Source organism: Bison bison, unplaced genomic scaffold (assembly GCF_000754665.1).
Source record: "Bison bison bison isolate TAMUID 2011002044 unplaced genomic scaffold, Bison_UMD1.0 scf7180017864304, whole genome shotgun sequence".
NCBI classification, from domain to species: Eukaryota; Metazoa; Chordata; class Mammalia; order Artiodactyla; family Bovidae; genus Bison; species Bison bison.
The window spans coordinates 9,659,491-9,674,779 of record NW_011494876.1 but is presented as its reverse complement, the minus strand read 5'-3'; the positions used below and the strand labels follow the sequence as shown (position 1 = coordinate 9,674,779).

The 15,289-nt window shown below is 41.6% G+C and overlaps 1 protein-coding gene across 5 annotated transcripts in view; it reads right to left on the bottom strand.

Annotated features, from left to right (window-relative positions):
• Window positions 1-15,289, bottom strand: part of ARHGEF3 (Rho guanine nucleotide exchange factor (GEF) 3) — a 312,995-nt gene that overhangs the window by 10,815 nt on the left and 286,891 nt on the right. For all 5 annotated transcript variants that reach the window (XM_010851657.1, XM_010851660.1, XM_010851658.1 and 2 more), the window contains 5 exons: window positions 14,098-14,268; window positions 10,746-10,808; window positions 8,374-8,470; window positions 8,136-8,212; window positions 2,794-3,051 (listed from right to left, as the gene is read on the bottom strand). In XM_010851657.1, coding sequence (XP_010849959.1) covers window positions 2,794-3,051; window positions 8,136-8,212; window positions 8,374-8,470; window positions 10,746-10,808; window positions 14,098-14,268 — 666 coding nt within the window. The remainder of the gene's footprint in view (window positions 1-2,793; window positions 3,052-8,135; window positions 8,213-8,373; window positions 8,471-10,745; window positions 10,809-14,097; window positions 14,269-15,289) is intronic.

The following is a 15,289-nucleotide window of genomic DNA, read 5'->3' as shown; positions in this document are numbered from 1 at the left end:
CATTGATTCCAGTGGTGTTTTTTTTTTTTTTTTTTTTAGGGAATTGGAGCAGTGGCAGGCAGAGGGAAGAGATGGTTTACAGGATAATTTTCTGACTGAAACAATCCTTAGAATACAAAATATTAAACAACCAGATCTGGAATATACAAGTATCCAAAGTCCTATTTTAAGATGTTCTCTTCAGGGGGAAATTTCTATCAACCTTTCAAAGCACTATTAAGCAATTCTAATACAGATGTGGTAGTTTACACACTATATTAAAAAGGAAGATCTTTCTTTAGATCTAATCATAAGACTGAATACTTGGTGTAGAAGAAATTTATTTAGAGTTCCCTGATTTTTAATTGTCATAGGAGGAAAATTTATTTAGGGAACATATTAGTTAAGCTACGATGGTAGTGTGGATTTTATGGTTATCAAACATTCATGATGCATTCAAGAGTACAGGGCTAAACAGTTCTGTTCATCCAGGATAATGCCACAAGGATTTTGTAAAGAGGAGGAAAAAAAACTGCTGTGCCTATACAGTGTAAATGGACATTTAGAAGACTTGCTTTGCAGACATTTTCAAATGCAGGTATACCATGCTTCACACCTAAATTTGCATGAAGAACTTGGCAAATTTGCCTGAAGAATTTTACACACTAAGGAAACTGGTGTATTGCAAACAATCATATTCTTATCTATCTGTTTTTAAATTCAAACTTTAGCTTACTGGTTTTTTTTTTTTTTTTTCTTCTTGTTTTTAAACAAAGCATTATTCTTTCATGCTGCGTTTTAAAAAGAAGAAATCTTTACTGGAAAACTCAGAGTAGGCTTGTGTTCTTCACAAAAGTAATTATTTAGACTAGTTCGAGTTCCCTGTTGTTCTCTTTCCTACAGACCACACACTTGCTGGGATGAAATATGGAGAGGAGGCCACAGTATTGCTCTTCTGAGTAATAAAAACAGACATGAAGAAGTGAGCTGGGCCTCATCTTGGGCCTGCATTCCCCATTGTGCTGGACTGGGAGCCTGGTTTGTATGCTGGGCCTGCCAGACACCTCAAACACCTCAGGAGAGTCTTTCCTGTTCTTCTCTGTCCCTACACGGACAACTGGCCTAGCTCCGGATTGGTGAGGTCCTCCATAAAGCCTGGTAGCTAGACAGATTTCTGTAGTTCCAGAGACAAGAGGGGCTTAAAAAAGTAGCCAGACTTTCAGCTCTGTGGCAGAGGAGCATAAAGAAGTGGAGAAGTCATAAGAGTGGCAGTTTACACTGACAAGGTTTGGATTACTTGTTGGCCCAGACTTGGGCGAATTATTTAGTGCCCCCATGCCTTATCTGGAAAAGGAGAATGGCCCTAACATGAACAGCTTTCTCATAGGTTAGTATGAGGGCTAAATGAGCTACATAACGCATTAGACAATCACATGAAGATGATTTACTAGGTATTCAATGCATGTCAGCAGGTGTTATTGTTGTTGCTGTTACTATTTACTACTGTTGTTGTTACTAATTACTATTGAGTTGGCCAAAAAGCTCATTTGGGTTTTTGCCGTACCATCTTACAGAAAACTCTTTGGCCAACCCGATGTTATTAAGCCCCTCTCTGGGAAGAGATAGTTTGCTCCACAGACTCAAGGCTTTTGATTGATTTTCCAATGACCTCTGTTTATCAGCTTGTTACTGTCCCAGATCCAGTCAGGGAATGAACTATTAGAACTGGTCTCTGCGTCTTCACTGCTAACTCCCTGAGCAGGTTTCCAAGACTATGCATCTGGACCACTGCAACATCCTCCCAACTTGATTCCCTGCCCCTAGTCTCTGCTGTCCCCTGTGCTACAGATGCAATGTTACATATCCAAGATCACACAGCTTGTCAGTGATGGTGCTGGAATTCGAACCTGAATCTAAGCTACTTAAGAAACAAAAGTACAAGAAAGGAAAAGGGTCTCAAATTGATATTTACAACTGTATTCCCAATGTGAACCACCACCCTCAGTCCCTTCTCTTGCTGTTTTCTGACTATTATCAACCCCAGGCAAACTGACCAATGGCACTCGCTGGAATGACACACCCTGTCATTTCTTTATACCTCTGCCCTGGCTGTTTGCTCCTCTGGCCTGTCATCTCCTCTGCCCTGTCCTGCAGAGCACTGCAACCAGAACTGAGCTCTCTGAGCACAATGTCATGGTTCACCACATCCCATGATATGGATCTGATTTTTCTTGGTCTTACATTGCTGCTAGGCAAGAATCCATATTTCCCAAACCACCCAGCCCCATACCCAATGCAGTCGCTGGTGAGTAGGTTTGACTAGGCTTTATGCGTCAATCTGGGGCCAAGGACAGCTGGGTTTCAAATGGGTGCTGATTTCACAAATGGGCTTCGGTAAAAGGCAAAAGGCAACTTCCATTTGCTAACTAAACAAAGCTATTCAATTTAAAATCTCTACAGAGATCTTACCCTAATAATCAGGAATTGCAACGAACAGATTACAGAGTCACCTATTCAGAATCAAGAAACTTTAGAATCAAAGGGACTTTAGAGTGCATTTCATGTAAATACTGCATTTCACAGATTAAGAATAGTACTGATTGACAAAATCAAAACATGGTCGAGTCATGTTGGAAACCAAGATATGTGTATGCTTTATTCCCTAATAAACCACCACCCTCAGTCAAGCCCTGAATCCAAGATTCCTGTGTCCTAGTACCCAGGGACCCTTCATTCACACATTTACCCAATCTTACAGCCACTGGGGAAATACCAAGGGGAGAAAGAAAGAAACTCAGAAAGAAAGAAACTCACAGCTTCTTCCAGGTGCTGCTGATCTGGATTATCATTTGGTGTGTGTCTCAAGATTTCTCGAAGAAGCAGAGGGTATTTCACCAGACGGCTTCTTGGAATATCCAGGAAATTCCAGAGATCTAGTTTTCGGCTAAAGGGGGATTCTAAACATCGCTGCAGGAAATCTTGGACTCGGTGATCTTGTTTTTTGTGGTCCAGCAGAGCTTTGGCAGCTACTTGATTGCTGCAGTAGCTGTCATAGGAGCTGAGACAAGGTAGCTGAGAAAGGAACATGAGAGGAGGGGTGCAGCATTAAAATAAGCATGCTCTGAAGCTACACGCTGACATCACTCATTGGGACTGAACAAAGCCTAACTGGTCTCCAGGCCTGCCCAACATCTCTCTGTTTGCAAGGCTGGAGGAGACACACATGAAATCTTCAAAATGGCAGGCAATAGACAGATAGCTCTCTAGGCTCCGGCTTGCTTGCAGTTATTTTCTTAGCGGCATGTTTACTTTCTTGATTATTAAGACCTCAATAATTTGTTTGCATTTCTGTCAATCTAAGCTAGACACAAAAGAACTGGAATTACTGTATATGTCCACAATTCACAATTTTCCTAAACGGGGATTACTGCATATGCATACAGAATTGTCTTAAACTTTCAAAAGTATCTGGTGAGAGGAAAGAATATTTTTTAATAAGGGTTCTTTTAAAATTATTAATAAGAAACTAATCTAGAAGAGTTGGTGGGACAAAAAGAAAGGAGTCAGACCCCACAGCCCAGACCTTTGCATGGCCCAGAGCAAGCACCTCTACCTACATTAGTTTTAAAGTACTTGATTCCAAAGCAGACCAATTATAAAGAAATCCAAGAAGTTAAAAGTAGAATTAGTAAAAAATTAGATGCAGAAAGCATTTACAAACATCTTTTAAATTAGTTCTGACAGGCCAGTATATACCTTATGGTTAATATCACGGTCCCATGCAAAGAATATTGTTGTTGTTGTTTAGTCACTAAATCCTGGCTGATTCTTTTTGATTCCATGGACTGTAGCCTGCCAGGCTCCCCTGTTCATGGGATGTTTCAGGCAAGAACACTGGAGGGCCAACATTGCCATTTCCTTCTCCAGGGCTCTCCAGCCCTCCCCCGACCCGGGGATTGAACCTGCATCGCCTGCATTGGCAGGTAGGCGCTTTGCCACTGAGCCACCAGGGAAGCCCTCTGCAAAGAATACATTTTAAGATGCTGGAACACTTTTGAGTCCACCATCTTCCTTCCAGCCAAATACTAATTTCCCTGACATATGCCATGAGTCACAAGGTGCAAACACAAGGTCAAAGGCTCAGTGCAAGGGCCGCTCATCTCCCCTTTCCACTCCTTCCTGTGATGGCACCCTCATGTGCAAGCTGTCAGCTTCCAGAAGGTCATCAGAGGCGATAAAGCAGCCATCGGTCCTGCAGTGTTTGCTCCCCTCCCTGGACTAGGAGTCACACCTACCACAATGCCTGTTCTGTAGGAGGATTCAGGGTGAGACGGTGGCAAAGAGGGTCTTTCGTTTTTGCATCCTCAGTGCTGTGCACTAGGCCCACCATACAGCAGACAAGGTTTGTATTTTGAAAGAACTAATAAATCAATGTTTAATGGATTGCTGGATTAGATGATAATTGATGGTTTTTGAACTCAGCTTAAAAATAAGCTGCAGCGGCATTTGAAAAACGGGTCAAAGTTTAAGTGTTCTGCTGCTTCTTTTGCACCTTTTATCGAAATTATTTTCTCAGTGACTGACATCAGACAAGATACCATGGAAGTCAAGTTTAAAAAGTTTACTGTCGAGTTTAACATTTCCTGGAAATGTCTACTTTCTTTACATGTTATTAGAAATCTCTATTTGTATTAAAAAGAATTACAGAAATTCCTTTCTCAATGTTATATTTGGAAGTAATGGCAACTGGTGCCTATACACATGCACACGTACACAAACATCCTAGATGTGTAATGTTTAAAAAGTTCACTGTTGAGTTTAACGTTTCTTGGAAATGTCTACCTTCCTTACATGTAATGAAAACAAAAAAACCTGTCTATTTAAAAGGGCTGCAGAAATTCTTTTCTCTATGTTGTGTTTGAAAGTAATAATAATTGGGACTTACACACACACACACCCCCCCCACATGTGGCACTGTGGCTTGTAATTCAGATCTTCAGAGCTAATTAGAAAGAGACTCAGGCCCTCTTAACTTCATTTCCACTTCCTTGCCTTTTAAAAAGACTTGGAAATGGCCAATGTTTTCATTATGGAGAAACAAATCAGTAGTAACCATCAGATGTAATCTAGCGAAGTACCCCAACCACGCTCCGCTTGCAGTCCAATGGGCCGTTACCCTCTCTGACCATGCCGCCCTGCTGCCATGGCAACCAAATCTGGCTCTGGTCCTGTGTTCACACCTGACAGGGTCCTCATTTCCTGAGCATAACATGAAAAGCTATCTGGTACAGCTCACTGGCTAGAAAAACCCCACAAGTGATCTATAACCAGATAGGGAATGAAGAATACACATATCTTGGTTTCCAAATACAGTGCAATAACTCTAGAACAGGGAGAATCACATTCAAAGCCTAACTCAGTGACTAGTCAAGGGACCCTTCAGAAGCCTTTCTTCACCTACAAAATGCACATACTAATATCCTCTTTTAGTGAGACGTTAAAATACGGCAGATAAAAAGCGTTAACAGAGGTTGGTTCCCAGTTAAGAATTGGTAGCTACTAGCTATTATTATTTACTCCAAAAATATTTTTATTGAAGAAATTATGGTTTAGAGAAGCAAAACTACTTGCTTAGCTAGAGACAAAACTAGTCTGAAGTGTGTTTGTCCTTCCCACACCCTGAGAGTTCTGAAGTATTCCCCATCATTTAGACTATCAAGAATTTATAAGGGAAACGCTTTCTCTCTTTTTTTTTTAAAGAAAGTCTTTCTACCTTCCTAACATTATGAAAAGTGATAGAACAAAGTTGTTTTTTTTTTTTTGCTTCCGTGTACCCTGACTCTCTCTTTGGAATGAAAATTTAATTAGAACCCAAATTAACATGGGAACTTGCTGCTCTGTAGCTCTGATAAATTATTTTATTACTGAAAAAATGTTAGCATGAAGATGTAATTTGGGAAGTTGTTTCTTTATGAGAAAGGGAGATTTATGAGAACAGGCCAGCCCATGGTTACTGATGTCCAGTAAAGAAGGTGGTTCCCTGAAAAAAACCCACCACTCTCTTTAAGGTCTTTAAAGTAAAAGCAATTGATTCATTCTAAGGTCAAAAGGACTGGTCAGGGCAATCCCACTTGGGCGGCTTACTTGTTTAAAAGAGCTTTTTTGCCCACTTTTTTCCTTTGGGGGAAATAAATCAATTTTTCATGGGTGGAATGGGCTTTGACTTTTCTCATTCAAAGTCTACTAAGATGTTTATTTTGTTCTGTTAAAAAGACCAGAACTCAAACAGATGCACCCCTTGGTTTACAATTCCCACTCGCACGGACACATCTGCAGTGAAGAGAGGGAAAACATTTAACAGCTCATCAGGCCTGATAAATAAGGACCATTTCCCATGAGATCTGGTAACAATGGGCCAGTTGTGTAATTTCAGGCTGCTCTTCAAGCTGCAAGCTCCCATTTGATGTCTAAGTGTCCAGAGAGCAATGGACTGGCATGGTCAAACATCTCTGGTGTAAGTACAGAAAAGGGCTACAAAACCCACCCTCAAATCAAACCAATTTCCTAACAAAAGTGCATTTATTTCAGAAAAAGAAAAGTAACAAAGCAGATTGCGTTCATTTTTGCTTCTCACATGAACAGACAATTTGTATATGACGTCTAAGGAAACCTTATAGTTCTACACTGCCGTCTCATCAAAAACAGAGGAGTCATCGTGCCATTCTGCAGTTGTTCCCTCTCCCACCAAAGCAGTCCACAGACTGAAGAAGTTTAAGAAACAGTAAGGCAGACTCTCTCATCTCATTTCACCTCCTCTGTCTCCAGCTGGCTGACTCTTTTTAGAGAAATTTCTTTGTGGGCTAATGAAGTTAAGACATCTACCAGGGCTCATAATAAAATGAAAGTTAGAAAAAAAAATAAGATGAATGATCTCTCTTGAAATATTAAGGCACATGTTCTAAATTATTCATCTTAGAACATTACTTGACTTTCAGATACCCTTGGGATATTTCAGCCTCAGTGCTAAAACTGACTCCTGGACTAAAGCTAAGTCATGAAACCATCAAAGTTTCTTGATCAAGGCAGTAATGGAGAAGCATTAAGGTAAGAAAAGAGATCAACCACAAAGCTTACTTGCTGGAAGGTTTAGGAAGGTTAAAACACAAATAAAGTGTAACTGGATAAACAGAAATCACATGGTAATAGGATTTATAATCTTCACACACTCTCCAAATAGTGGAATAACTCTAGCAGTGCTACTGTGGCGCTTCCTGCCTGTTCTGGAACACTGTGTGGATCAGAGGGACCTAATAGTGCCTGGAAGAAGTCTTCAAAGTCATCTGCTTTCATTATCTGCTTCATAACAAATGAAAAACACCTGGGCAGGGGTGGAACACTCAAGGACTTACAGAGGGAAATAGAAATGCATAATAGGGAGCAGTGGGGCCTGTGGCAAAACAGAAAGTGCATACCTTGTCTAAAATAAACTACAACTGAACCACCACTGTAAGCGCTTAGTAAAACACTAACTCAGCCCCAGAACCAAAAATCTATAGACACCATCATCTAAAGTCACAACTGATTTCTTCAATTATGAAAGGGTATGGGTTATATTAGGGTACAGATCAGCATAACACCCAGCTCTCGTAAGAAGTTACTTAGGATCAGATATATGCTAAACATTAACAGTATTTAGTTATTACCTTGTTTATGAAATAACATTTGACCATAAGGAAATTTTTTTTTTTTTTGGTAGCATCAATAAAGCATTTTTAGTGATGGACAGGAAGCTGTCCTTAAATTTTCACTAGAATGAAAGAGGTAATAGCTATATTTGGTGTGATGTGAATATTAATTAGTTTTACTTAATTTGATGTGAAACTAGTAACAATTTCATGTGTGCCTTTACTTCTTTTATTGCACAAAGGCCATGTTATCTTTAAATGCAGTTCATTTACAATAAGAAAAAAAACTGTTTCTATGCTCTGAGGCGATAAGGCTAATAAATATAATGATAAATTATACTAGAAACTTGCCATTTTAATTTTTCTGATGTGAAACCAAAAGTTTGCCTATAAAAAAAGTCCAGCTAAAAATGAAACTCCATTGACATTACTGAAAATCATCTTCAATCAAAGCCAGAGAACTTTTCTTACCCAGCCCACGAGGATGGGACCAACGTGCTCAGTCGAGCCATCGGGCTTGCGGACATCTCGAAGCTGACTAAGGAGGTCTGGTGAGAAACAAACAAGAGTCCTTATTTTGTTAGGCACTCAAAATATGAACAGGGCTGGGAAAGTCTGGGTTACTCACGTTATTACATAACCGTGACTTGTTATAAGACAACTCAGTTAATGCTACAAGTCACGACTCATCCTGGGAACAAAATTATACCTTCATGGAGAGGAATCAGGGAGTCCAGTGTTCCAAAAATTTGATTCAACTCCTGTTCTGTCATTATGGAGAGTTTCAGCATAGGGTCGTGATAGGCCTGCACAAGAAGGGCAAGAGATAGAAGCACGCATTTACAATCAGAAAAAGCAAGCTGTTAACGTAAATGGCTTCTGAGAGGCCCTATGGAGTAACAGAGTATTTGGCTTTCCCCAGTGACTTCTCCCATAATGCTGCACAAACAGCAGATGGGTGTGGTTGGAGCAGATGAGAATCTGGTATTGCCTTCAGCCTTTGCAGTTGCTGATAAACCAAAGCTGATTTTTTCAAGCTTTTTTTTTTCCTCCTAGTATATCTTACGTCTCAGAAAGGGCAAAAATTCTAAATATAGAGCAGATTTGATTTGTATAATGTTTCAAAAATTAACCTTACTGAAGGTCCAGCAGCTTGAAAAATTCCCACTGTGTACAAAATTAGTTACCACTAGGTTATTTTTCAATCAGTCTGTATTTAAACTGTGAAGGGGGAAAAAGGTGCTTGGTATCCTTTACTATGAAACTGAAGCAGAGAGGGCAAAATCTCTGCTAATCTTATCATCTCTTATTAATGGTAAGTAAACCAGAGTTCAGTTCAGTTGTTCAGTTGTGTCTGACTTTTTGCAACCCCATGGACTGCAGCACGCCAGGCTTCCCTGTCCATCACCAACTCCTGGAGCTTACTCAAACTCATGTCCATTGAGTCGGTGATGCCATCTGACCATCTCGTCCATTGTCGTCCCTCTCTCCTCCTGCCTTCAATCTTTCCCAGCATCAGGGTCTTTTCCATGAATTGGTTCTTCACATCAGGTGGCCAAAGTTTTGGAGTTTCAGGTTCAGTGTCAGTCCTTCCAATGAATATTCAGGACTGATTTCCTTTAGGATTGACTGGGTTGACCATGAATAATACATGTATACACAATTATACCCAAGGCACTGCAAAGACTGAGACTGCACAGTCCCTGCGTTCAAGTTTTATAAAGCTCACTGGGAAGATTTAAAAAAAAGGTGTGGAAAAATTAATGTTAAAAAAAAAAGTTTAAGGTTAAAAATAGGAGAGATGTCACATGGCAGCAAAAATTCACCAGATGATAACTGCTCTAGTAGATCAGAGAATTAGAGGTGGATTGGCTATGGGATATTTTAAAGATGAGGTGCTTGGCACAGAGAAGGAGGTAGTAAATACTGTTGAATGAACTGAGATTTGAGTTTGCTTCTGGAGGACAGGTGGACATGGATGGTTGAAATGAAAGGGAGGGGTTTGCTGGAAGGCAGGGCCAGCAAAGCAAAGGATACAAGTGAAAAAGGTAAGGAGGTTGATCTTGGAGGAGGAAGGAGGAGCTGAACTTATGACGAGCAAGAGGTCTCCTAGAGTTAAATGCCTCCTCTGTCCTCCCCATCTTCTTCACCTTCAGCCCTGCCCAAAACTCAATTTTTGTTGACTGTATCCAACAAAAGCTCGGATGGCCATCTCTCAGGAATGCTACAGATGGGACTTGATATTAGCATAAAATTAGGTTCCCAGGTCGGGAAGTTCCCCTGCAGAAGCAAATGGCACCCACATGTGTATTCCTGCCTGGAGAATCCCATGGACACAGGAGCCTGGTGGGCTACAGCCCATGGGGTCGCAAAGAGTGGGACATGACTGAGCAACTGAGCACATGCACACACACAGGGACACTTAGGAGAAGGGAAGCATCTTTCCAACCCTGTTAATTTTTGAGAAAGCTGAGAGAGTCACAGGAAGAAGTCTGGATTTTAGCCTCCACGGCGGACAATGGAATGGAAAGGTTTTTGAGGCAGGATGGCTGTCAAGATTATACAGACTACAAGGCATGAATTTCCTTTCCCTTCCCACACACAAAGTGATTACAGACAATTTTCCATATAAAAGACCCTAACTTACAAGACAGTATTCATCTGCCTTCATGAATGACTTTACCCACTTATGGGACTCAAACAACTTTCTCTCTAAGACACCATTCCAATTTCAGACGTCTGCATATTCTCTCCCAGGGCTGAGGGAGTCCTGCCTGTGAGACTTCTAGGACAATGAAATGCATGTGAAGCCAGGCCTCATGAACACTTTCTGATTAAAATGAGGTATTCTTTGACGTGCGTTAGAGACATGCATGGGTGCCAGCCCTAAAGGTGTCAGGTCTAGAGCCTTCCTGCTTTGAGCCATTTTCCCTACTACTTGGTTTGTAGGTTCCTCTCAATTTTTTATGACCTGTCTTAGTCATAAAAAGAGTGATCATAAAGTACAGTCTTAGCACTGTGAAATTACTCAGAGGAAAATAAGCAGGAGGTGACTCAAAGGACCACTGGATTTGAATGTACCTTTTTTGCCAATTTCAAGTCCTCTATTAAATCTTCTTCTCCTTGAGAAAGCTCAAAGATTGCCTGCAAGGAAAGATAACACATATTTACTGAACTTTCATTTATGAGACCAAATTCAAATGATGCTGGTGCCAGTGTGCAAAGCCCCAAATCTACTTATTTCTTCAGGATTTTTACAGGATTCTTAAAATATTAAATTAACCCAAAGCAATTGTATCTAGTGACTAAAACCTACAAAAAAAACAATTATGCAAAACTTCTGTGTAATGTGCTTATCTGTTTGTGGGAAAAAGAGTTTCCATTTATGCTTCCAATCCAACAAGTCATCTTTCACTTATAGAATTTTGATGCAGCTGAACAAGACAGAGTTATTTTAGGTGAAATAATTAGAATTTGAGCCATGGTTGTGAGTCTGTGTCTTGGTTGTGAATGGCAATCATAATAAATGATACAGGGCCTGTTCTCAGTGATGGATATGGAATTATTATTAACTGGGCCATCACAATTTGTCTTCCTTCTATTCAACAGAAGGTGAATCTCAACAGAGAGCTTTATTCCTATCAGCCACTTGTGTTAAGGCTGCATTGTAGGAAGAATCCAATATTTTATCACTTTAAATGTCTGGTGAAGTTAATTCATTCTAAATTACTTCTCACCTTCACACTGTACAATAAATAAAACCAAAGGAGCTGGCTGTGTGAAAATGTGTGTAAATGAATCATCTCTAATTTGGCTCTATTAAGCCATCTTAATCTAAGAGCTATGATGCACAGAACAGTCTTTTACTTTCACCTAAGAGTCTAAACTGTTGGCAAACTTAATGTTATTAAAGGACTGCATGTTTGTGGTGATAGTTCAGGGACTACGGCGTGTGTTTTGAATTAGAGGGAAGAAGGCAGCAGGCGTGGAGAACACCTGCATCCCTGGGCCTATTGAACAGTGGGGTGATGAACGTGCTCCCTGGCAACAGGTGAAGGCTGGACGCTGTGCTGGAGGCCGGTGCATGGCGACCCCTCTCAAGGTCCAGTAAAGTTTCCACATCATGACCTCCTGGTACTCTATATTTTGTTTAACCTTTTATTTTGAAATAATTATAGACTCACACGAGGAGTTACAAAAATAATACAGACAGGATCTGTATAGCCATGACTCAGCCTCCTGCACTGGTGCCATCTTATATAACTATACAGCATTATCAAGTCCAGGACGTGGGTAGGCACAATAATGAACTATTTTTACTTGGACCTTGGGAGCTTCCCAGGTAGCTCAGTGGTACAGAAGCCGCCTGCCAACGCAGGAGACTCAGGTTTGATCCCTGGGTTGGGAAGATCCCCTTGGAGGAGGAAACTGGACCTTCCTCAGATTTCCTTGTATGTCTGTTTCACCAGAGCTCAGTGTGGCCCCCAGGAGAGGAGGACCACAGAAGCTGTAGTGGGGTACACGGTGGGCAGGCATCTGTGTGGGTGGAAAGCATGAAGACCACGGGCTTTGGAGTAGGACAGACCTGGGTTCAAATCCCACCTCTGCAACTTTCTAGGTGGGTGACCCTGTACCTTAATCATCTCCTCATCTGCAGAACCAGTCCTCCCATCTTGCCTTACTACTATCACAAAGTCCAAGTTACATATGTACACTACTCACACTTTGGAAAACGCAGAAAAATACGAAGAGGAAAAATTTAAATCATCCACAATATCATCTTGTTAACCACTGTTAAAATTTTGCCACTGTTAATATTTCTGCAAATGATATTATTAGTGTATATATTATTTTTAAATTGCCTATTTATTTTTTAAAATAGATAATACATCGACATGGTTCAAAATTCATAGCATAGGAATGGCCACATGGTGAAAACTTCCTTCTCGCCTCCTTCCCGCCATCTAGTTCTTCTATCAGGAGTCAACAATGTTACCAGTTCCTTATACGTCTTTTCAGAAATATTTTATGCGTCTATAAGCAAATACAGGGCTTCCCTCATAGCTCAGTTGGTAATGAGTCTGCCTGCAATGCAGGAGACTCTGGTTTGATTCTTGGGTTGGGAAGATCCCCTGGAGAAGGAATAGGCTACCCACTCCAGTATTCTTGGGCTTCCCTTGTGGCTCAGCTGGTAAAGAACCTGCCTGCAATGCAGGCGACCTGGGTGTGATCCCTGGGTTGGGAAGATCCTCTGGAGAAGGGAAAGGCTACCCACTCCATTATTCTGGCCTTGAAAATACCATGGACTGTATAGTCCATGGGGTCGCAAAGAGTCGGACATGACTGAGCGACTTTCACTTGCATGCAAATAACACACACATACACACACACTCATTTTTCCTTCTTCTACATAAATAGTACCATACTATAACACCCTACTTTGTGTCTTGTTTTATCCACTTAGCCAACACTTCTTGTGTTTCTATAGTTACAGAAGGTATGGGCATTCATTATGGAACCAGGCCTTGATAATAGATGTTTGGGTTCTTTCTGGCACTGTTTTAAATGTTTCTGTGATGAATAACCTTACACATACTTTGTTTCATCTATGTACAAGTATGCCTGGCAGATAAAGTCCTAGAAAAGAACTGCTGAGTCAAAAACCTAGAAAGTTCTCAAATACTCCTTTCGCCAATGTCACGTTTTCTACTAGAAAAGATATTCCAAGGATTTCCCTAGATGATACACCTTTGAAGTGTTTAGCACAGTTTGGCACATGACAAGTTCCCTATAAAGTAATATTATCATAGCCATCTAGAGCTACAGATGCATAAAATTTATAGGGAATGAAATTAACTGCATTCCATACTAAAGTCTTCCATAAAACTGGATCAAAGTTTCATAAACTGAATATTTAAAAATATTCTAGAAGGTGCTATTAAGATATAATTAATGTGATTATTTCTGTGAACGCTAGGATCCTAAAGAGATACTTCCTGATTCATCTTCTTTATGAAATCAGATTTTCACATCACTTTTTTTTTTTTTTCCTCTCTAATATTTACTTATTTATTTGACTGCTCTCAGTCTTAGTTGCAGCATGTGGGATCTTTAGCTGCGGCATGTGGGATCTAGTTCTCTGACCAGGGATGGAACCTGGGCCCCCTGCATTAGGAGCACCAAGTCTTAGCCACTGGACAACCAGGGAAGTCCCCACATCAGTTTTTTGTTTTTTTTTTTTAAGTCAGGGCCATACCCAACCAGATGGATGCTGGCTTCTCAGTTCCTTACAAGGTCTGACATCCCCATCCACCCTCCTTCTGACGATGCGGTAAAGAACTCATGTGGAGACAGGCGCATAGATGCGGCCTGGCTCTCACCCATAGTGCACCTTGTTCCAAACACACGCCCAACTCCAGGGGCCCCAGCCTACCTCCTGCCGTTTGATTTCCTTGGACGTGAGCATTTGATTGACGCACACGTCGAAGGTCTCACTCCACAGCTTGCTGTCTCTCCGCTTTGTGCTCGAGGGGGCAGCATTCCTGGACCAGGGTCGGGGGCCCAGGAGGTCGGGACGGCTCTCACTGCGGAAGCTGATGGACCGCTGAACAATGAGAAAAACAAACCGTCACAGGCACGGCAGCAGGACTGGGTGGATCATGTGAGCGGCTTCCTGTCACTGACAGAACATAAATCAGACATGTGCAAGGAGGAGAGGAAAATGCCACGAGGCTCGTGGGAAGTAGGGCATTGTCTCTCGCCTACGTGCTAAGGAAAATTGGGCAAGTGGCCGCTTTCAGAGACGTGCTGGGAGTATCCGTTCTGCGAGACTGGGCTAACCCTGTGTACCATAGCATAAGAGCACTTCAGGTCAAATGCGTGCACACAGGCAGCTCTCAGTCAAGGGATGGGCTCTGTTTTCTTCCAGTGGACACCTCCGCTCTCGAGAAGAACAAAGGTTAACAGAAGTGGATGTTCTTCAAAAAACAAACCAACCCAACATCTGGCTAGTAGGCCTACTCTCCTCCTTCTGGGAACACAGCCCACTCTCCTTGGGTAACCCCTCTCACTTCATTTGGGCAGACTCCCCCAGACCTGACCAATCAGAGTACCCCACCACCCTGCTTCAGAGAGGGGACCTAATTCCCTGGAATTTGCTGTGTGCTCCATGGGAGAAAGAACGGACGATCGTTTCTTCAGGACCATAAGCTCAAGAGATAACCTAAAGCAGCAGTTTCTTGCAGCAACTCACTCTGGTTACAAAGAAGACTGTGTATGCTACAGGAGAGCATAAAGGGACACACAGAACGGAAGAAGGAGAGAGTTCACAGTGGGGGGAAGGGAGCAGCAAGCTCTACCAACACCATCTGAGCCCCTGGATCTCAGTGTGATTGAAGCCAGGAAGAGCCACGCAAAGACTAAGGGGCTGACACATTCCCCTGTCGGTTACGATCTTGGCAGCAAAGGACACCACTCTCACCTTATTTTTCTGATTTTCCAAAGAGGTTCTAGTAGACTTTGGGATGGTCTAATCATCCAAAGTCTTCCCATGTAGCTGAGACAAGCTAGCACAGTGCTTTCTCTTGACAAATGCAAATAATCAAGAAGAAAGCTGAGTGTATCAT